Genomic DNA, 22,451 nt, shown 5'->3' on the forward strand with positions numbered 1-22,451 from the left:
ACAGCTTTGGCGGCCGAGCCCTGAGCCGACACTGCTGCGCCTGCGTGCTGAAGGCCTACCGCGGGGCAAAGGGGGCGCGCGCGCCGGGCCAGGACCTACTGCGCCTGCGCTCCAACCCCCGGCTCCTCGCGCGGGAGCGCGGGTTCTCTGAGCTTCCTCAGCGGGCGCTCCGCTTCCCACGCCGCCCATTTTGGTGGCGCCTGCGCCTGCGCCTGCGCCTGCGCCTGCGTCTCAACCTAGAGAGGCGGGAACCGCCTTGCTCAACTACCGTTAGACTCCAGTGTAGTGAAGAGAGACCGCCCAGCCAGGGTTCTTTCTACCCGCGTCCCTTCCTCTCCCCTTGTGATGGGGCACTCACTGCCCGCAGGCCCTGCTCCTGCTTCGGGGAGTGGGGGAACCTGGGACTGCAGGTAAACCGAGGCTGTGTTCCCCGACAGGAGAGGGCAGGGTGGGGCAGGCCCCCGGGGCAGATTCATCCCCAGCAGGTGTGAGGAGGCTGGCCCGGAGCTGGGTCTCACAGGGCCGCCCCCCTACCCCCAGCTTCACTGCCCCAGTGCCGACCCCGACCCGAGGCCAGCGTCCCAAGAGGAGAGACTGAACCTTCAGGGCTGCCCGTGGCCGTCACACCCTCGCGACCCGAGGGCAGAACCGGTCCCCAGCTCCAAGAGTTAAGATCTTTCCTGTCAAATGGCTGCTTGGCATGAGCAAAGCCATTTTAGGTGCAGTGCAACCGAAGGTTCAGAGGGTGCAGGTATCAACTTTAAGAAATCCGTTGGAATACCAAGTCTGCCCAGGGTACTCACTGCTTTTGAAATGCTCGAGTTCGGGGACCGCCCCCCCCCCCCAGACCAAAACCAATGCAAGCAGCAAACAGGGCATTTATTGCGGCCTATCTCGGTCCTCCACGCACCGCAGCACGCTGCTGTTACAGATGCTAAGAGGCCCTGAGCCTAGGGCTTCCAGCTGTTTTATACATTCTTTGGGGAAGGCAGGGACTTAGCATACATCATAGCAATGTTTAACAAATGAACACGCACCGCTGGGAAAATCATAAAACAATTCTAAAACATGTTTGGTGCATTTGGTGGCGGGAAGGAATCTGGAAAGGGATATTGGTCAGATCGAGGGGCCGATATAATTTGATTGGTTTAAACTATAGGGGTATCCAAGGGAGTATGTGCACAGCTGCAGCATTTTTAATTAGATACTGGAAACCACACCTGGGTGGGGGAGTTCTGCACTTCAGAACTCGTTTCTCTTCTCTGACCAACCCTTAAAATCAGTTTCAGCCATCTGGTCACTCTGTCCTTTACTGGAAAGCGAGGGGTGGGGGTAGGTTTTCTACAAGATGGAGTTGTTCTGGCTTTTCATCTCCCCCCTTCTCTCAGGTACCTTGGGAGCCAATCATGGATCCCTCGGAGTGAGTTCTATGTCTAGGGGTCTATACTGGGCTCGCAATACCATTAATTGCACAGTATTGACCCTGTCTTTTATAAGTGCAACAAGTTTGTTAATTATACAGGGTCCAATAGTTAGGGCTAGTAAAAGTATAAAGAGGGGTCCCATTAGAGTGGATATCAGGGTCATCAGCCAAGGGGAATAATTATGCCATGATTCAAACTATCCCTGTTGTTGTTCTCTTTCTTCTTTTTGCAAGTCCTTCCTGCACCTTGGCTATTGCCTATCTAATTACTCCCGAATGGTTAACATAGAAACAACATTCTTCCCCCAAAGCTATGCATAATCCTCCCTGCTGAAGGAAAACTAAATCCAAGCCCCTTCTGTTTTGTAGCACGACTTCCGCAAGGGAGGCGTGTGATTATTCCAATTGTTGCACTTGTCTCTGCAATTCCTATATATCTTCATCTATTACCTGTCTCAGGTTGGAATAGTAGGACGCTGCTGTATCAAGGCTGCAGCTCCAGTCCCGATTCCCACTGTTCCTAACAGCGCTCCTATGGTTAGTATGACGCCCATGACCAACTTCTCTTTGCCCTTTGATACGGTCCTTTTTTGTTCTCCAGCCTTGTCATTACTACTTGTTCTGTATGGTAGATCAGCCTGGGTACAAGCTGGACCATTACACAAAACCTCTGCGTTTTATTTATTACGGTGGTGTGGATACATGGGGTCAGGCCTGTGTTACATGCCCACCAGCTGTTCTCTGCAGGCAGGAGATAAGTGTTTTGGGATGGGGTTGGGGAAGTCTGGTTGTAAAGCCATCTAAAGATGAGCGGTGGATTCCCTACACATGTTCCCTGTCCGTGCACTAGTTCTAAGGTAAGCCCTGACTCTACTGGTTTCCAACGACAATCTTGTATTTTCTCAGTCACTACATAGTTTCCTGGGAGGGCTATTCCTTCATAAAAGGGTAGTTGCATATCATAACACATCCAGCAAGTGTTTGTTACTTGTAGACGGGTTTTAAGGACTTTATAGGTGTTCTGCAATAGATTCCACAAGGGGGCTCCCAAGGTGCTCTTCCTTAAGCCTTCGGGCACACTAGGACTAGGTAGTTCGGGTGGTTCCTGTGTGAGGTTTAAAGTGGGTTTGGGGGGCAGGGTCGCCTATGGGGGTGGTTATAATGCTTTGTTTGGGCCTACTGCCATGGGTAAGACTATGCTTTTAGGTATCAACCGTACTGAAAACAGGGCCCCCTTGTCCTGTGGAAGGAGGTGAGTCTTAGCCCACAACCTGACTCCCCACATCAATCCTACTGTCCACCTGTTGTCCTTTTTTCCTTGCTTGGTAAAGCAGAGCATTACAGGATTACACCAGCTCATTAAATTTTCATCCATCCTCTGGCAAGGGGGGTATTGGCCAACATTCCATTTGTCCGGGTCCTTACACCTAAGGGAAATTAAATCTGACTTGTCGGCCACTTGCCACCAGATGTGACCAGTGGATACACAGGACCAATCTTGGCAATAGTAACTATTCCCCCCCCCCCCTGCATTTACTATATCTTTTTTTGTACCCTGGGCACACATAGAAGTGGTGCTTTTGGATGGTGGAGGCGGGCAGATGTGTATGGAGGAGGTACGCTAGATCAAAGGTTAACTCAGAGAACCACGTGCCTAGGGGTGCTATCTTTGAGGCACTGGTTATGACATCTCCCGTTGCGGTGTTGGTCACCAGCCAAGTCATATTCACTGGGGGGTGGGGGTTGCTGTCAATGGCTAAAACAAAGCAAGTTGTTAGGGCGAAAACATATGTGCAGTTCATAGTTATGGCTTTTGGCGGTGCAGCTTAATCTGTAGCGGGTTATCTGGTGCCCGGGAGACTTTCCACTCGGAGTCTAAATCCTGGAGGACGTCGTTTCTCACAGTGAAAGGGTCTGCCGGCTTCACATGGGAGTAGTGGATCCAGATGGCAACTCCATCGACTTTGAGAGCGGTGGGGGTTCTGAGGATCCCATGTTTGGTCCTTTCCAGAGAGGTTGCAGCGACTCCTGTTGATGTCTTTTTATGTAGACCCCATCTCTGGGGGTGAAGCTGTGTGGCTGAGAGGGGGTCCCATCTCATACAAAGCTTTGAGGTGGGGCCACACGTCCTGGTAGGCTTGTTGCAGGGCTTTTAGGGAATGCAAAAGTTCAAAGTCATCAAATTCCACAAGCAAATGTTTGGATAAACAGGGAATTATGGAAGGGGGTATGCCAAACATAATTTCAAAGGGGGTAGCTCCTAACTTATAAGGGGAAATCCGTACCCTATACAGGGCGTAAGGAAGGAGGGCTACCCAGTCCCTGCCAGTCTCCATGGAAATTTGTTTAGGGTCTCTTTTAGGGTTCTAATCATTCTCTCTACCTGTCCTGAACTTTGGGGTCTATATGCACAATGCAATTTCCATTCTGCCCCAAGGATAGACGCGAGTCCCTGAGTTACCTTGGACACAAAAGCTGGTCCATTGTCTGATCTTATCATTACTGGGAAGCCATACCTGGGTAAAATGTCCTCCAGTAGTTTCTTTGCTACCACCTGAGCCGTCTCACACTTGGTCGGGAAGGTTTCTACCCATCCTGAAAAGGTGTCTACAAAGACTAGCAAATACTTGTACCCATACTTGCCAGGTTTTACTTCTGTAAAATCTACCTCCCAGTAAGCTCCTGGTCTGTCTCCTCTCACCTGGTTTCCTGGGCTAGTTGCATGGTGGCCGGCATTTGTCAGCTGGCAGGCCTTGCAGGCAGCGACAATCTGCTGGATTTTGGAGCTTGCATTCTTGATTTTTATTTTAGCGTGTCTGAGCAAGTCTTGCATTTTTTCTCTCACCCATGTGGGTGGAACGATGTATCTTCCGCAAGATCCTGTCTCCCAATTCCTCAGGTACTATCACGTGGCATTGAGAGTCCCGCCACCATCCATCAAGGCACTGGGCCATTGGCAGTCCCTGCATCCACGTTATGTCCTCTGGTGTATTTTGGAACATCTGAGAATTCCCAGGGTCCCAGGTCCAGGAGTTCAATGGCCAGAATGCCATCCCTCTTTAGGGCAGCCTCCCTAGCTGTTTTGTCTGCCAGGTTGTTGCCCTTTGCCATTAGATCTTTAGATTTTGGGTGCCCTGGGCAGTGGACAACCAATTTCTTGGGTAGCCAAACGGCAGCAATCAGAGCTAATATTTCGTCTTTGTTTTTAGTAGTCTTTCCTTCTGCCATTAGCAGCCCCCTTTCCTTGTAAATGACTCCATGTATGTGGGCCGTGGCAAATGCGTAGTGGCTGTCAGTGTACACAGTCAATTTCTTGTCCTTTCCCAGCGTTAATGCTTGGGTTAGTGTCACTAATTTGGCCCTTTGGGCAGAGGTCCCAAGGGCTAGGGGCTCCGCCAATACCACCTCAGTTTCCGTCACCTCTGCCATACCTGCATACCTCTGGCCATCTCCGATGAAGCTGCTTCCGTCTGTAAACCATACAAGGTCAGCGTCGGGTAGAGAGGATGATCTTTGAGATCATCACAGATGCCATGTACTTGTACCAGAATCTCTGCACAGTTGTGCATGGGCTTTTCCAGGTCGGGGTCCGGTAGTAGGGTCGCAAGATTGAGGGCGGTGGGAGTCTGGAAAGAAATTCTGGACAGGTTAATTAGTAACCCTTGATAATGAGTCAGCCTGGCATTGCTGAACCACCGGTTTGGTGGTTGTCTTAACACTCCCTCCACCGCATGTGGTGTGGTAACATGCAACTCTTGTCTCAGAATCAGTTTGTCCGCATCCTTTACCATCAAGGCAGTAGCCGCAATCATTCTTAGGCAAGGGGGCCACCCAGAGGCCACTGGATCCAGTCTCTTTGACAAGTATGCCACGGGTCTTTTCCACGGCCCCACGGACCCCTTTGGCTACTCCTCTATGTTCATCAACATACAAGTAAAAGGGTTTAGTAACATCAGGGAGTCCCAAGGCAGGGACTGATAGCACAGCAGTCTTAATATGATCAAATGACTGCTCCACCTCCTCAGTCCAAAGGAACTCCTGTCCTTCTTTAGTGGCTTCATAAAGGGGCTTGGCCAGTTCAGAGAAACCAGGAATCCACAGTCTACAGAAACCTGCAGACCCCAAGAATTCCCTCACTCGGCATGGAGTTTGGGGCTTTGGAATTGTTAGCACAGTCTCTTTCCTGGCTTGTGTAAGCCATCACTGTCCCCCTTTTAGCAAGTAGCCCAGGTATGTTACCTCTGATTTGCAAATCTGGGCCTTCTTGGTTGAGGCACGGTACCCTAGGCCTCCTAGGGTCCTAAGTAGTGCTTCAGTCCCTTGCAGGCATCCTTCCTCCGTTTTAGCTGCAATCAGCGGCTTTAGATTGGGGTGTTTCACTCTGAACTCACCCAAGTCCTTATGGAGGGCCTCATCAAAGATGGTTGGCGAGTTCTTAAATCCTTGGGGAAGCCTGGTCCAGGTCAGTTGTCTGCCCTTCTCAGCATCTGACCACTCAAAGGCAAACAACTTCTGACTTTTGGGTGCCAGGGGCAGGCTGAAGAAAGCATCTTTCAGATCTAAAACTGTATACCACTTTCTGTCTGGTGGCAGGGTGCTCAGGAGGGTATATGGGTTAGGGACAGTCGGATGAATATCCATTACCCTTTTGTTTACTTCCCTTAGGTCCTGAACTGGGTGGTAGTCATTTGACTGGGGCTTATGGACTGGTAGCAAGGGTGTGTTCCAGGCTGACTGGCAGGGTCTCAGTATCCCCAATTCCAACAGGTGCCAGATGTGAGGAGTTATCCCCACTCAGGCTTCCATTGTCATAGGGTACTGTCGAACCCATGCCGGGTCAGCCCCAAGCTTTAGTTCTACAAAGATCAGGGGCCTATGCTTCGCTAGTCCCATTCTCCCAGTTTCTGCCCAAGCCTCAGGGTAAGTCTGCAACCAATAGTCTGTACCCACAAGGGTAGGCATTGACTTAGGTTTCTTTCTTTTTTTTTTTTTTTCAAATTTTTATTATCAAACTGATGTACAGAAAAGTTACAGTTTCATACGTTAGGCACTGGATACATTTCTTGTACAGTTTGTTACCTTGTCCCTCATACCCCCCTCACTCCTCCCCCTTTCCCCCCCCCCCCACGGAGGTGTTCAGTTCACTTACACCAAACAGTTTTGCAAGTATTGCTTTTGTAGTTGTTTGTCTTTTTTTAACCCTGTGTCTCTCAAATTTGGTATTCCCTTTCAATTTCCTACTTCCAATATTGGGTTTCTGATAATGTCGGTATTCATCCTCTAAGGTAAGCGTTAATACCTGGATGGGGCTCCCCCTGGCGTCCAATACAGAGGTGCCTCAGGCTGAAAGTGAATTTGAGCTCCTATCTTTGTTATCAAGTCTCTCCCCAATAAGGGGTAGGGGCAGTCTGGAATGACCATGAATGAGTGGGATACCGGCCCATGCCTAGGTCCACTGTTCTTCAGGTAGTCTGTGAATACTGGCTCATTCCAGTAGCTCCTTGAACCCAAGAAGTCTTTCCTGATAATTTTCCTTGTGGTTTTAACAGGACTGAATGTTGGGCTCCGGTATCCACCAAGAATTCTACAGGAGTCCCCTCCACCTTTAGAGTTACCCTAGGTTCAAGGAGGGGGTCTGAACCCTGACATCCCTACTTGTCCCCTGTGGCTCCCGCCATCAGGACAGGTACTCTTCGAGGTTAGCGGAAGTCGGGTTTTGACCCCCTTTCTCAGTTCTTGGGGCACTCCTTGGCCCAATGGCCAAATTCCTTGCAGTAGGCACACTGATCTTTACGCAAGCCTTTCCCAGGTTGGCGGTTGGGAAAACGATCTCTATGCCCTTGCCTCTCTCTGTCTCCATTTGGGCCCATTTCTTTCTATTGCTGCAACTAGCACTTTAGTCATCTCCCTAGTGGCCTTTGTCTGTTTTATTTCTGGGGCCTCTCTGTTATTATAAACTCTCTGAGCTATTCCTAACAAGTCCTGTATGGTCTTCCCTTCCAAATTCTCTAATTTCTGCAACTTTCTCCTTATAACCGGGGCTGCCTGGTTAACAAAGACCATCACTACCACTGCCTGAGTTTTTGGTGCGTCAGGGTTCAGAGGAGTAAACTGTCTAAAGGCTTCCATCAACCTTTCTAAGTAACTAGAAGGCAATTCCTGTTTTTCCTGCACTACCATGTATACCTTGGCCAAATTTGTGGGCTTGCGTGCAGCAGCCCAGAGACCCGCCATTAGAGTCTGGTGATAGACCGTAGCTTCTCCATACCTTCTGCCGTGTTGTAATCCCAGGCGTCTTCAGGTGGCCTGCTTAGTGGGAAGGAAGCATTTAATTAAATCAAGGTTTACAGTAGGTTGCCCGTCATCCCCTGGGACAAGGTTTCTTGCCTCTGTCTGGATTATCTCTCTCTCTTCCATGGTGAACAGAATGCGAAGCAGCTGTTGACAATCATCCCAGGTAGGCTGATGAGTAAACATAACGCTATCCAAAAGAGAAATCAAATCTTTGGGGTTATCTGAAAGCTGTGCATTTTGGTTTTTCCAATTATACAAGTCACTGGCAGCGAAGGGCCAGTATTGAAGTCAAGGGTTCCCAGTGTCATCTGGGGGCCTGATCTCTTGCAGTGGTAAAGCCACGGTTGTGTCAAGCTGTTGTGGACTATCAGTACAATGGGCTCGTCCCTGGGTCCCTCTGGCCCGTCCTTCCAGGTTTCCTCCCATCCCTCCTCCTCCTGTAGCTGCATGCCTCACAACCCCCGCCTCCTCAAGCAGATCTGGAGATAAGGGAGGTGGAAGGTAGGGAGGAGGTGCAGGGTCCAAAAGAAGGAGGAGGTCCTCAGCGACCCCTTGGAGAACAGGAAGTGGGGGGGAGGGCTTCTCTGGTTGGGGTTTCTTTTCTTTCTGCGCAGAGTCCTTGAGGAGGGGATATAAAAGGGTCCAGCCAAGAGGGAGGGTCCTCAATCAAGTCCTGTCACACTGAAATATAAGGAATCTGGTCCCAGTGGCCGTTTTGTCCTGGAAGGAAAACCTTAGTTTTTACTTTTAAGACAGTGGCCAAGTCAAATGACCCCTCTGGTAGCCATCCAACTTCAAACGTTGGACATTCTGAGGAGCAAAAGGCTATTAGTTTCCTTATCTTGATCTCAATAGTACTAAGATTATGTCCTCTTCCCCTGACATCCTTGAAATTGTGAGTAGGGTCAGGGGGGTACTCTGAGAATGTCCCATTGTTCTTGTTCTCTATCAAGTCTATGATCTGTTGTCAATAGAGGAAAAAACTCAACAAAATCCACAATAAAAGGGTCCACAGCAAGATAAATTTCCCCTTTTCTGTAACACAATCTTTTCTAGTACCTGACTGCATTTACTTCCTTCTCTAATTTCCCCCCAAATCTAGTCTTTTCAGTGCCCTCTCAATCTTGTCCCAAACTCTCTTTCACATCAAGATCATCCAGACAACTCAGAGCATTTAACATAAACCAGACGAACATAGAAAAATGGCAAGAACAAAAGCAACTTAACAAGCCTGGGGATGGCTGTCGAATGTTCCTGTAAAGAGGGTAAAGATGGCTCCAGTCTCCTCGGGGGCCCCCGAGGGAGGTAGCTCAGGTTCCTCAAAAAACCAATCAGGAATTGAGTCACAGGGACAGCGGCGCTTAACCATTTAACTTATTACTTATGGCTGATTCTAAAAGAAGCAATGCCGCAATAAGGGAAAGTAGGAGAGCTCCTGGTGGGGTCCTGGAAAGAAAGGTTATAGCTTCCAGGAGGCCCTCTGCCAGCCAGGTCCTTGTTTTTGGTCAGATGAGTATCCCGAGAGGAATTCCCCCTGCCAGCGTGATGGAGGTTAGACACACTTACACACAGACCCATACAAAAACACTTAACATCAACTTAATTCGCAGCGCGCAACAAATTGTTCAAAACAAAAGTAACAGACTACAAATGGAGTTCTCCAAAAATGTCTGTACTGAGGAACAATTTACCCAAATGGGGTCTGGGGACATCTCCCACAGATCCTGTTGGCAGTCTTATAGCATGTCCACCAAGACTCTTTGCCAACTTCAAACACAAAACCTGCAGGCAACAAAATTTACAAAGTACAAATCAGCAATGCCTCAACTTACCGGCTGGATTTTTATGACCCCTTGGTCGGGTGTCTGGGTGGGCTTGAGGGGGGTATCCCGGACGAGCCCCCAATGAAATGCTCGAGTTTGGGATCCCCCGAGAGACCACCAGAGACCAAGACCAACGCAAGCAGCAAAAAGGGCGTTTATTGCGGCCTAGCTCGGTCCTCCGCACACGCAGCACACTGGTGACGCTGAGGCCCTGAACCTAGGGCTTCCAGCTGTTTTATACGTTCTTTGGGGAAGGCAGGAACTTAGCATACATCATAGGAATGTTTAACAAATCAACATGCACCGCGAGAAAATCATAAAACAATTCTAAAACATGTTTGGCGCATTTGGTGGTGAGAAGGAATCTGGAAAGGGTTATTGGTCAGATCGAGGGGCCGACGTAATTTGGTTTAATCTATAGTAGGGGTGTCACAAAGGAGTACGTGCACAGCTGCAGGGTTTTTAATTAGATACTGGAAACCACACCTGGGTGGGGGAGTTCTGGAGAAACTCCAGAACGTTTTTCTTCCAGAGAACCAACAATCAGTTTCAGCCATCCGGTCACTCTGTCCCAGGACATTTCATGTTTCTTTACTGGAAAGCGAGGGGTGGGGGTAGGGTTGGTTTACTGTAAGGGTAGGTTTTCTACAAGATGGAGTTGTTCTGGCTTTTTACTTTGCCTTCTAGCAGTTGTGCACTCTTATGCAGAAGTAAAAAACTGCCGTGCCAAGTACTTTGTTAGGCTTGGGTCTTACTGCTGTGACACCTCAGATCCTACAGGGCATTTCCAACACTATGTGCACGGCCTATGCCTGAGCGCAGCAGTGCCACTGCCCGCCTCCCCCAGAGGCTGATGGCTAGAGCACGTACGGAGACCATCAGGAGTTCTCTTCCTTGGTTCAAAATTTTATTAACAAAACCCAGGGGAGGGGAAAGACAAGGGAAGTCCCACCTAGGCACAGAGAATGGAGACAGAGGGACAAACGAGGACAGAGAATTCTGACACCCTCTTGCTCAGGGTAGCTGGGCAGTCAAACTGGATGGACCGTGGGAGAACACTCAGGGACAGTGGAAGGAACATGAATGGAGGAATGGACAACTGGAGCACCCAGGGCCACTCTCCCAGCTGGAATGCGGGGTGGGAGGGGCTCTGGGCTGGTGAGGCTCAGCGGTCGGCACTGGAGCGCAGGTCAGTTGTTAGTGGGTCATGCTGGATCGTTTGGTGCAGCATCAGGGCCAGCAACCCTGCCCGGTTTGTCATGGCTGTGCGAACATTGCGCTCCTGCTCAAACAGCTCATCCAGCTTGTACCACTGCCAAGAGGAGAAGAAGTAAGAAGCAGCCCCCTGAAGCCCGCCGCACCCTGGCCATGTCAAGCACCAAAACCTACCACCCGCACTCGCTCCAAGTCCACTTCAGCCCTCCGCAGCTTCTCCCAACAGTAGTGGCGATTGCACTGGCGCTTGGGCAGACGGCAGAAGTCACCTGTGAGCTCAAAGACATCGCGTACAAGGGGGCAACCACAGACCTCATCAGCTGGCACCTGCAGGGACAGGGGGTGGGGGAGGGAGATGAGTAGGCATAGATAGGGAAGAAAGAGGGGAACTAAAGCTGTCAGTTAAGAAAAAGGGAAGGAAAGAGGGGAGGCTTGACGCACCAATGGGCACAGTGGGAAAGTTGGAGGAAAATCTTACTTTGGGGTCCCGTGAGTGCTCAGGACATAGCACCTGGAGCCGCTTACAGTATGTTTTGCTCTGAGGATTGTAGACATCACAGAAGAGTCGTGTGGCCCTAGGGGTTGAGAAAAGAGGATCTGCAGCTGTCACCTCAGATCACCTTGATGGCCCTCTTATCCTTACCCATGCTCATAACCTGCCCTAGTTTCACACATACTCCATTTCTGACTCCACCCTTAACTTCCCCTTACTTCTCTAATTCCACAAGGCATTTTTACTCACCCTTCAATGCGTGTGGGATACATGGACCCAAAGGACGTCTGGCTCTCATACTAAAGGGGTGAGCACAAATGGAAAGAATTATGGATATGCACTATGCCTTCAGACACCACCCAGTCACCACTGAAGGTCCCACCCTAGCCACGCCCCCCCCTCAGGCTGACACCCTGACCTTGGCATAGCAGCGCTCCATATGGCGCAAGGCAACACGTGGGTTGATGGGGTGCCCACAGGAGACACAGAAGATCTGTAGGTCTGTGTCATCACTGTCATTCTCATTGCTCTGCAGAGAGTGGAAAATAAATTGAAGTACTGGGACCAGGTACTAGGCCCTGCCTGGCTATGCTCTGCTTCCTCACCTCCTCATCCTCTCGAACAGCCTGCTGCTTGGCCCGCAGAATGATGGCCTCAAGCTCATGGAATCTGCGTTCCATTTCCTGGAGACGTGTGCGAGCACTCTGCTGTTCACGGCGAATGCGTTCTAGCAGCTTCTTGCCATGTTCTTCAGCAATGCAAGGGCTCTGCTGCCATTGCTGGATGCGCTGGGGGAGGATCTCATAGATACGGCTGCAGGGAGGCAGTGGATGGGGCATAGGCAGGGAAGCAACAAAACCAGTATGAGTAGTGATTAATACATAGATAAGTGATGAAAACATGAAAGGGTAAACAGGGAATAGCTATTTGGCAGGATAGGCAGCTGGATGTGTAGCCGGATGGGTGGTCAAGTAGGCATGTAGATGGATGTGCCTGGTTGATGAAATGGTTTATAGGCAACTGACTGGAAGATATACAGGGGACTTTGGTCATGCCATACATTATTTCCTGACTCCCTTCAATCCTCCAAGAAAGACTCACTTGGCTGCCAGCTTCATGCCACAATCATCTGAGCAATACTTGGAGCCAGGCTGGGCAGCTCGCACACAGCCAGGCCCCAGGCACTGTGGCAGAGATGCAGGGTCCTTGGCATCAGCTCTCTCTGGGTGTTTCCATTTGTCCTTGTGTTTCTGCTTCTGTCGATGCCGTTTATATCTCTCCTCCTTCTATTGGACAAGAGAGGTCAGGTCAGGGTGGAATTGAAGTCAACCCAGATTCTGTCCCTCCATTTTGGCCTTTTCAATGCTTGTCCCATTCAGTCCTGATCTCTGTATCTCCCCCCACACTCCCCACTCTGCCCCTCCACATCTGTTTTCCCCCTCCATTACCTTCTTCTCAGACTTCTTCTCCCGGCGTTTCACATGCTTCACTTTCACTGCCCTCTTGCGCAGTGCAGGGTCCAGGAATGGGGACTCTTCTGTGTCACTCATCCAGGGCTATAAACAAAGCATGATCTGACTCAGCTGTTTGACTTATGATAACCCCACCTCTTACCAATTTCCCAAAGCTGCTTTGGATATACTGTCTCCCCTCTCCCTAGAACAACCAACTCCCACTCTCTGACACTCACCAGGCCATGGTCATCAAAGGCTCCTGCACAAAAGTCCTGGTACAGGTCAGGGTCTAGTGGTAGCTCCTCATCTGAGAGTGGCTCAGGTGTGACTGTAGCCTCAGGTGGCTCCTTGACTACTGATACTACTGTCCCCTCATCTTCCCGGATACGGCCCAACTTCTGGGATGGCTGTGGTTGCTGTTGAGTGGGCGGTGGCCGGCGGGGCCTTGGTAGGGACTCTGAGGGTGTCACAGGAGAGAGCTGAGGAGCAGAATCTCAGGACTGGCCCTGAGAGCCCTGCCCACATGCCCTGCCCTACCTTGGGGGACTGGACTCACCGAAGTTGGGAAGTACTTGTATGATTCCTGTGCCAACAAGAGGAAGGCACAGGTCAACCCCAGGTAGATAGAGGGTAGCCCTGCCCTAGCCCTGCCAGCCTAGCATTTCCTTGCCTCCTAGCCACCCTTACCCCAAGGGTCCAATTTTTTGTGCCCTGATATGCCTGACCACTTGCAGTCACCTGGCCCTACCAGGGATGAAGGTCTCCTACCAGCTCAGCATACCAGGCCATGTGGCTTTCACATGGACATGCTAGACCCTTCTAGTCTGGATACAATCTGGTTTAAGCCCACCTGCTTCCCCAACCCCCCCAGCTCTACCTGGACTTCTGGAGCCTTGCCTCCCACCTGAAGCTGCCCAGCTCTGTCGAAGCTCACCCGGGCCCGCAGCTGGCATTGGCGTAGCCGGCACTTCTGGCGGATTTTATTGGGGCCCCCAAATTTCTTCATGTCACGGCAGAAGTCACAGTGACCGCAGTCTTCTGTACGCCGGCATGCCTCACACTCACCACACATTCGGGCTGACCGTTTGATCTGCTGCTGCTGCTGGTGATGCTAGGAAACAGTGCCCAGAGTAGAAATCACAAACGCCAGAAGGGCCTAAGATGGGACAACTTTACCAATCCCAACTTTTCTTGCATCCACTCACCTGACTAGATGTGGCCACCAAGGGCTGTGGAGAGGATTTGTGGGGCGATGCAGAGCCCCGAGCGAGCATGGCCCCAACCCCTGTCCCTGACCCTGCGCGGCGCTGCAGGTCCGGGTCTGGAACAGGTCTCTTGCGCCCTCCACCCTCATCCCGAGGCTCACTGCTGTCCCTTTCACTGCCATCCCGCTCTCTGGACTTTTTGTGCCGATAGCGAATCTCCAGCTTCGGGTCTTTCTCTGGGGAGGAGCGGGGAGAGAAGGGGCATTGGAGGGGAAGGGTGTAAAAGGTGATGCCAGGGCTGGGTGGGCATGGGTTCCGGTCCAGAATGATCCCAGAACCTTGTTTCTCTTCTCTCCCTCAGGGTCCCAAACACCTGCCTGGGCTTCTGGGGGCTCCGGAATGGAGCTGGCAATTCCAGATCACCACAGAATGCCACTCCCACCCGTGACTCCTCCCCTGGCAGCCACCTGCCTCCCAGGTCCCTTGCATCCCTCACCTCGGCAGTCCCGGCAGTACCACTCACGGATGGCCTTGGCCATCTTCTCCGTGATCCGGATGCAGTCCCCATGGAACCACTCGTTGCAGTTGTCACAGCCGCTGCGGAGGGGCAGGGCGGGCGGGAGGAGTGAGGGGCGCCCCTCGGCCCACCCCGGCCGGGTCGGGAGCCGCCCACCCCGGTCCCAAGCTCACATCATGAAGCAGTTGATGTCGGGCTTGCGGCAGATGCAGTAGATGGGAGCGTTCTCTCCGTTCTCCGACTTGCTGTCCTCCCCCGCGTCGGGCGGCTCCGGGTCCGAGCCGTCTCCCTCCTGGACAACCCCGAGACGCTCACATGGCGCCTTTAACCCGAGCCCCCCCCCCTCCTCCGTGCGCACGCCCCACTCCGGGCCACGTCCACCCCCCACTCGTCACCGGGTCTCCAGCGGCTCGCCCCGGCCGAGCCCTCCCACCGGGGTCCCCACCAAGTCCCCACGGCCCACAGACCCCCCCACGACACGGCGTCCCCGCCGAGACTGCCCACTTCCCTCAGACCCCACCCCCTCGGCCCCGCGTCCGGCTTGGCCCCCCGAACTGCATCTGCAGCCCCCGCCAAACTTCCACCGCGGACCCCCGCGCCGCCTCTTCCTCGCCCTACGCCAGACAGCTCGCCCCAACCCCGCCATGCCCGCCCCAGACGCCCCTCGCTCCGGCCCACAGACCCGGGTTACGACCCCCGTGCGCCTGCACACACCACAGCGACCACACCACCGACCCGGATCGCCGGACGCCTCCCCGGACCCGGTGCTCACCATTTCCCCGCTTGCAGAGAACCTGCTGGCGACTCCACCACAAATCCTCGAACCACCACAAACCCCTCAGCAGCGTCGGCGGCGGTTGCAAAGACACTCACAACTACTTCCGCTACTACTCCCGCCTCCCGGACACCGTACTCCTACTGCGCATGCGCAGGGCGAAGGCGGCGCAGCCAAGCGCCCGCCGAGCGTCCGGAATGTCCCCGAGGCGCCGCCATCTTGACAGTCAAGTCCGTACGGCAGCCGGGTATAAACATTCCCGGGAAGTAGGACAGCGCCTGTAAGCGGCCATGGCGAGGAAGCCGCGGCCTTTTTGATCGAGTCTATCCGTACTGCGGTCGCTTGCCATTACCCACCCCCACCCCCCCCCCCCACTATACAGACAACATGGCCGCTTCCACTTCATGACTTCCACACGGACGCCGTCATCTTTGAAATCTGATTCCGTAAGCGAGTGTACTCCGTACGTTCCTAGGCGACCCAAGACGGCGTCCTCATCTTCCGTACAGCAGGGCGCCGCCATCTTGGAAGCCGATTCCGTACGTTGGCCTCCTTCCGTGGAAAAGTTGGCGCGCCCGCAGCCACTTGCCTTTCCTCCAACTCCCGCCTGGATCCTGTCATTTGTTGCTGAAGTCTCTCGTTTTCCCCTTTTCGGCAGCACTGTGTGCCTTGTCTGTGCAAAGGAAATCAGCAGTACGCCCACCTGGGGGCTTAAACTCCCATCCTGAGCTTTTATTTTTCCTTGCTCAAGGCTAATGTGCTCCATCACTGGAGCCACACCTCCATTTCTTCCTTTTTGGTGGTTAATTGGAGGTAAGAGTCTCACAGACTTAACCTGCCCAGGCTGGCTTCGAACTGCAGTTCTCAGATCTCAGCCGCCTGACTAGCTCCATTCTTTTATGTTCTAACTCCTTTCTGGTCTTCAGCCAGGTCTAACGTGGCCTTGATTATTCATCTGATGTAAAAAAGTATTTTTTTAAAAAGTTTTTGTACATAGGGGTTTCATTTCCACAAGTCAGACTGAGTACAATGTATCTTCCTCAATGTCACAATTTTTATTTTTTAAAAAAGTTCAAAGGCTGGCTTTAAGCTCACGATTCTCCTGCCTTCTCCTGCCTTCACCTCCCAAGTGCTGGGATTACAGTTATGCACCACCTCACTTGGGACTGTAAAAATAATTGTTGAACTAATTTCAAATTTTAAGTTCTATAAGCTGAGCAATAGTCTTAACAATGTAGTACATTTGCTTTACTTTTGCCTCTTTTACTTTCTTCCTTGTTGAAGTATTGAGAACTGAAGACAACTTAAATAAAGAGGTCTGCAGGTTTCTATCATGCCTGAAAGACATGCGTAGTGGACAATAGTCGATCCTCCAGGACTGAATTTAACCCATTCAACTTAGGTGCAGGTTGTAGTAGAGTAATAAATAACTTTGAAAATATCTTGGTTTTGCTTACTACATCTTTCCTAAACAAATATCAATCTGTTTGTGGCTATTTTTGCCATCACGCTCTCTTTCTTGTATGCTGTTTAGTATCTATTGAGATTTTTCTGACTACATTTTTTTTGGCCAGTCCTGGGGCTTGGACTCGGGGCCTGAGCACTGTCTCTGGCTTTTTTTTTGCTCAAGGCTAGTACTCTGCCACTTGAGCCACAGTGCCACTTCTGATCATTTTCTGTATATGTGGTGCTGGGGAATTGAACCCAGAGCTTCATGTATATGAGGCAAGCACTCTTGCCCACTAGGCCATATCCCCAGCAAAGGAAATTCTGACTACTTCTGTTTTGAGTTCCATTTCAATTGTACAGCAGTCTATCAGCATACTCTATGTGATTTGTATTCTATTAAAGCTGTGATAAGGGCATTATGACATTGGTGAATGGTCTGCATTAGTGAATGGGTCAGTATTTTCAGAAGATGTGTCACTGAGGAGGGGAGAGCATGCCGGATATGGCCCATACATCAGTATTCTATCCATAAGAGCTGGACCAGAACCCAAGAATATGTGTCTGATAGGTAGATTAATAAGATTGTTTTCTTCTTTATACTTGATTGTGGTGTTGTTGTTGTTGCTGTTTTGCCAGTCCTGGGCCTTGGAATCAGGGCCTGAGCACTGTCCCTGGCTTCTTTTTGCTCAAGGCTAGCACTCTGCCACTTGAGCCACAGCGCCACTTCTGGCTGTTTTCTGTATATGTGGTGCTGGGGTATTGAACCCAGGGCTTCATGTATATGAGGCAAGCATTCTACCACTAGGCCATATCCCCAGCCCTTGTGTTGTTTTTAAAAGCCTTATAAGACACATGCTTCTTTTACAAACATAAAAATACGAAGAGTTTTGTTTTTTTTTTAAGTGAGTGAAGTTTTGTTTCTTAAAGTTTTAGAGCACAGACCTGACTGGGTTTTTTTTTTTGTTTTGGGTGTGTGTGTGTGTGTGTGTGTGTGTGTGTGTGTGTGTTGTTTAACATCCTTGGGAAGAATTTCACTGCCCTGCGATTTTGTGGCAGCTAACATTGTAGTATAGCAAAAATCTGTTTTTTATCAAGATTGAAGACAGTAGTGTTCTAGAAAAACTCTGATTTGATTGAAGCCTTGCTGATACCAAGCATAAATACAGTGTCTTATTTTAGGGTAAATTTCTCTACTTTCAGGCATCATCAATGGTTGTGATTTCTTCACTCAAAATGGAGTAAAGAAAGAATGTTCTCACTTATTTCCCAGATAGAGAACATTAAACATAAAAAGCCTGGCCTTGAGGGATCAGGACCTCCTCAATGTTCAGAGAAGTTCCAGCCATCACCAGGCAGAGCCAGGCTTCGTCATATTCAGAGTACTACTAGAGAATCCGGGGACTACTAACTAAACCCTGTTTAGGTTCTCCCAAGGAACAAAACTAACAGTATATTTGATTATAGATGGGAATTTATATAATCAAAGGCCAAACAGTCCCACAATGACTGTCTGCATGCTGGGCAGCCAGAGAAACCAGTAACTGCTCGCTTCAAGAAGCTGGAAGCCGGGGCTGGGGATATGGCCTAGTGGCAAGAGTGCTTGTCTCGTGTACATGAGGCCCTGGGTTCAATTCCCCAGCACCACATATACAGAAAACGGTCAGAAGTGGCGCTGTGGCTCAAGTGGCAGAGTGCTAGCCTTGAGCAAAAAAGAAGCCAGGGACAGTGCTCAGGCCCTGAGTCCAAGCCCCAGGACTGGCCAAAAAAACAAAACAAAGAAGCTGGAAGCCTCAGAACTGGAGTCACCATGATGTAGACCCATTCTGAGGACAAAGGCCTAAAAGCCCCAGGGACAGCCACTTGTGTAAGTACGTAAGGGCTGAACTATCTGGAGGCTAACTTCTGTTAGTGAGAGCAGCAGCAAAAGAAATGCAAGTGCTCCAGAAGGGTCAAGTGTGGGTGTCAGGAGGCTTCCCCCTTCTTCCATATTTTCATTCCATCTGTTGGAGAGTGATGCCACATTCAAGGAGACTTTCTTCACCCAGTTCTCTGACTCCCACACCAATCTCTAGAATTTGCTCTCAAGGAATTTACTCTCAAGTGCACCCAGATACATGCTTGACTGCTGGGCACAGATGGCTCATGCCTATAAGGCGCACTACTCAAGAAGCTGAGATCTGGGCTGGGAATATGGCCTAGTGGCAAGTTCTCCTGTCTCGTATACATGAAGCCCTGGGTTCGATTCCCCAGCACCACATGTATAGACAAGGCCAGAAGTGGCGCTGCGGCTCAAGTGGTAGAGCGCTAGCCTTAAGTGGGAAGAAGCCAGGGACAGTGCTCAGGCACTGAGTCTCAGCCCCAGGACTGGCAAAAAAAAAAAAAAGAAGAAGAAGAAGCTAAGATCTGAGGATGATGCTTTCAAACCAGCCCAGTCAGAAAGATCTGCAAGACTTCATCTCCAAAATAAGCAGCCAGATGTTGGAATGGGGTATGACTCAAGTGATAGAGTGCCAGCCATGAGGAGAAAAGTGGAGGAAGTTCAAGCTCTGGTACTGGCACACAAAAGAACACCCCACAGAAACAAAAAAAAAATGAACAAAATAAAAACAAAAATGTGATTTACCAGTTGGACAATTAAGATGTACTATAACACTAAGTTAACCTTGGTATGAACCCAAGAAGGGATTAAGAACTCTGATGAGAGGGGATTCACTTGCTGAATTTTGAAAAATAAATGGAAATTATTAGTATTAAAACGAAGGCTACAGACAGAAGATCATCATGAACAAAGCCTGTGAGGTATTAAACAATAGGGACTTGCCACCCAAAAAGGTCAACAACCCCAGGATAAGTTGTTGGTTTACAAAGCTAGCAAACCTACCAAGACAGAGGCTATTTGCTAACAATGATTATTGTTGGGGGGACTCAGATGTGTCAAAGGTCTTTATAGTGAGAAAGTGGAGGAATAGGGAAGAATGAATGATCGAGTCCTTCCGGTGCAGCTTTATTGGCTGAAATGGGATCCCATCTGCCATGCTCATCTTTCTGTCTTCATCCTTGAAGGGGGAAGGGAAAGTCCAGTCAAAGAAAACCCATATTACAGTTTTGGACAAAACATTTACATATATATATGTGTCTGTATAAAGTAGTTGTACAAAGGGATGTCAATTCCACAAATCAGATTGTTAATACAAAGCATCTTGATCAATGTCACCTCTTCCATTGTTCTCTCCCATCTTCCTCCATCCTACCCCTACCTACAAGTTACATAATTCAACTTTTACCTAATGTATATTGAATATAATGACTGCATTTGCTCACTTCCTCACTCCACTCTTGTGCCTCCTCTTTTTCTACTCTTTCCTCCTAAAAACATATTTAGGCCTCCTGGTATATTCATTTTGCTAAACACTTCATCAGTTGTTCAAAGGAATTACATTGGACTCTTCCCCATGATAGACAAAACATTTCTAGTGATCACACAGAACAGAGCAGATATCCAACCCAAGATTAAGGCAACAATGGACACAGGTGCAATATGAAGGCAAGGATGTCAACTTTTCATCACATTCAGGACATCTGTAGGCCCAAGTAAAGAGTCGGTGTTTTCAGCAAAAGCGTCTCCTTCAAGTTCCTAACATAGGCATCTGTTATAACCAAGGTGTCAATGGCATTATCTATAGCAAAGCTAATAGGAGACTAATATATGTCTCCCAGCTATGTGATCTCCTAACTTAGTGATTTTTTGTTTTTTTTTTACCAGATGCTGCCTCAGGTTTATTGGTAGAAACCATACAGGCCACCCCCCCACCCCCAGACAGTGGCCAGAGAGCCACAGCAGGCCAAACACTGGGAGACACAGTTCTTCATTGTGGGGCCTGCACAGGACGCTAGGCACCTTTAGAAGCTGCAGCCTGGGTTCCCTTAGGGGCTGGAGGCTGAGCACCCTTAGGGGCTGCAGCCAGGGCCTGAGCTGGAGTAGTAGCCAAAGCCTGGGCTTTGGCTTGTGCCTAGGCCTGGGCCTGGGCCTGGACCCTGGCCTTTGGCTCAGCGAGCCTGCGAGCCTTGGCAGTGTAGGAGTGAATGTACTTCCCGAGCTTGGGGTGGGCGATGTAGGCGAGGGGCTGCAGCTTGCGGGTAGGGCTGCTCTGGGAGTTTGCCTTTTTTGCTCACTGCTTTGGGCTTCACCAGGGTCTTGATGGCCTCAGCCCATATGCTCATGGCCTTGGCCTTGTTTGCCTGCATCTTCTTTTCTTTCTTTCTTTTTTTTTTTTTTGCCAGTCCTGGGGCTTGAACTCAGGGCCTGAGCACTGTCCTTGGCTTCTTTTTGCCATATTCCCGGTCCCACTGTATCTTCTTAAGGCCTTTCTTGTACTTCTTAGCAATGCATGTTCCTCAGGAACTTGGGGTCCACCCCCTTTAGAGGTTTGAATCTTTGTGACCTGGGTTCTTGATGCCATTTCTGTGCCATTTCTGGAGCTGGTTGTGTGTGGTGTGGTTCTTGGTCTTGGCCATGTCTGAACTGCCAGCCCGCAGGAGCTGCTGCACCTGGAACCAGAAGGGAAAGAGCAAACGTATTCATTTTTTAAAAGACAACTAAGGGGCTTAGAATATGGCGTAGTGGCAAGAGTGCCTGGCTCGTATATATGAAGTCCTAGGTTTGATTCCTCAGCACCACATATATAGAAAAGGCCAGAAGTGGTGCTGTGGCTCAAGTTGGCAGAATGCTAGCCTTGAGCAAAAAGGAACAGTGCTTAAGAGCAAGTGAATCAGAAAGGTTTATTGAGGCTTTTTCCCAGTCGCAGATGAGCTCTTGGGGCTGTCATGGTGGGGGTAGGGAACACACACCGGACACAGGCTAATCCTGAGAGCAGCTATTACAGCGAGAAAAACTTCCGAGCAAGAAGTGCGGTGAAGGAAGCTGCTGAGGCAAAGGCCACCAGGTCCACGGTGGCCTGCGCATCACACCAAAGCTGGGTTTCAGAAAGAGAGCCTGGAGCCCATTGGGTTCCTACCTGACCACCCTTTCTCTGGTGTGGTGGCCCTTCTTTCAGCTGACTCCACTTTGTAAATGTCAACAAACAGGTCAAGTAATAAAAAAAGAAAAAACCAGAGAGATGCCATTGTCAATTACAAAGCTGCTGTGGGTGGTAGTGTCAGGTTCAAGTGGAAGGGGGCAGGACTTAAGGCAGAGAACAAGACCGTATCGTGGGATTTGTGACAAGGAGAGTGGACTCAGGCAAAGAATCAGGAAGACAAGTAGTTGAGCAATGTACTGTGGCCTGCCTGACCTACACACTATTTTAAGGGTTTCCTTTGCTTTCTGGCTTCAGGATGCGTTCATCCAATAGAGCAAAGGTTATCAGAAAGAGATGTGTAGGCATGAGAGTAGAGGTAGATATATTTATAATCCCAGCATGTCTATAGGACCTATAGTTCTTGTCACATAACCCCTTTCATAGATCTGTCCCTTGCTCACATGACCTTTAGTGTTTGTGGTCATAGGTAATAGTTGTCACACACACACACACACACACACACACACACACACACACACACACACACACACACACCGCCCAGGCTTTAAGCCTCAGAGAATTTGACTTATTTGCTGCATTTCGTAATCTCTGTCTACACATTTAATTCTCCTTTTTAATTAGATTCTCCTCCAGTGATTCAATTTGAGATTCCCATCTGTTTCTAGCCAGGGCCTTGAATGATACTACGTGGTTACTCTTCTTCTTTGTATAAATCAAGCGTGTGGCAAAAGGTGCTGAATCACAACCTTTGATTACCAAAAGCT

At 50.0% G+C, this 22,451-nt stretch overlaps 1 protein-coding gene and 1 pseudogene across 2 annotated transcripts; both read right to left on the bottom strand.

Moving 5' to 3' along the window:
* Positions 1-10,411: 10,411 nt before the first annotated feature.
* Positions 10,412-15,311, bottom strand: Cxxc1 (CXXC finger protein 1). 2 transcript variants are annotated; one of them, XM_048363416.1, is made up of 15 exons: positions 15,197-15,311; positions 14,598-14,716; positions 14,404-14,504; positions 13,908-14,143; positions 13,637-13,813; positions 13,259-13,285; positions 12,939-13,181; positions 12,697-12,804; positions 12,350-12,534; positions 11,854-12,061; positions 11,667-11,777; positions 11,498-11,547; positions 11,234-11,330; positions 10,930-11,082; positions 10,412-10,852 (listed from the first exon to the last, which is right to left on the bottom strand). In XM_048363416.1, exons 1-15 carry the CDS (start codon positions 15,197-15,199, stop codon positions 10,706-10,708), a joined length of 1,965 nt encoding a protein of 654 aa, XP_048219373.1. In that variant the 5' UTR covers positions 15,200-15,311; the 3' UTR covers positions 10,412-10,705. The 2 variants fall into 2 exon arrangements, with proteins under 2 accessions (XP_048219373.1, XP_048219374.1); XM_048363417.1 differs by having other exon boundaries at positions 12,939-13,159; positions 13,240-13,285.
* A 5,227-nt stretch (positions 15,312-20,538) lies between these two features.
* LOC125363936 lies at positions 20,539-21,163 on the bottom strand (annotated as a pseudogene).
* Between the last annotated feature and the right edge of the window lie 1,288 nt (positions 21,164-22,451).

Source organism: Perognathus longimembris, chromosome 15 (genome assembly GCF_023159225.1).
Source record: "Perognathus longimembris pacificus isolate PPM17 chromosome 15, ASM2315922v1, whole genome shotgun sequence".
Taxonomy (NCBI): Eukaryota; Metazoa; Chordata; class Mammalia; order Rodentia; family Heteromyidae; genus Perognathus; species Perognathus longimembris.

What these genes read in the sequence shown, in the direction of transcription:
- Cxxc1 (XM_048363416.1), bottom strand. An exon ending in GACATCAACTGCTTCATGAT is followed by an intron (nt 14,505 to 14,597) that starts GTGAGCTTGGGA and finishes GCCCCTCCGCAG; the next exon opens with CGGCTGTGACAACTGCAACG. An exon ending in GTACTGCCGGGACTGCCGAG is followed by an intron (nt 14,144 to 14,403) that starts GTGAGGGATGCA and finishes GCTCCTCCCCAG; the next exon opens with AGAAAGACCCGAAGCTGGAG.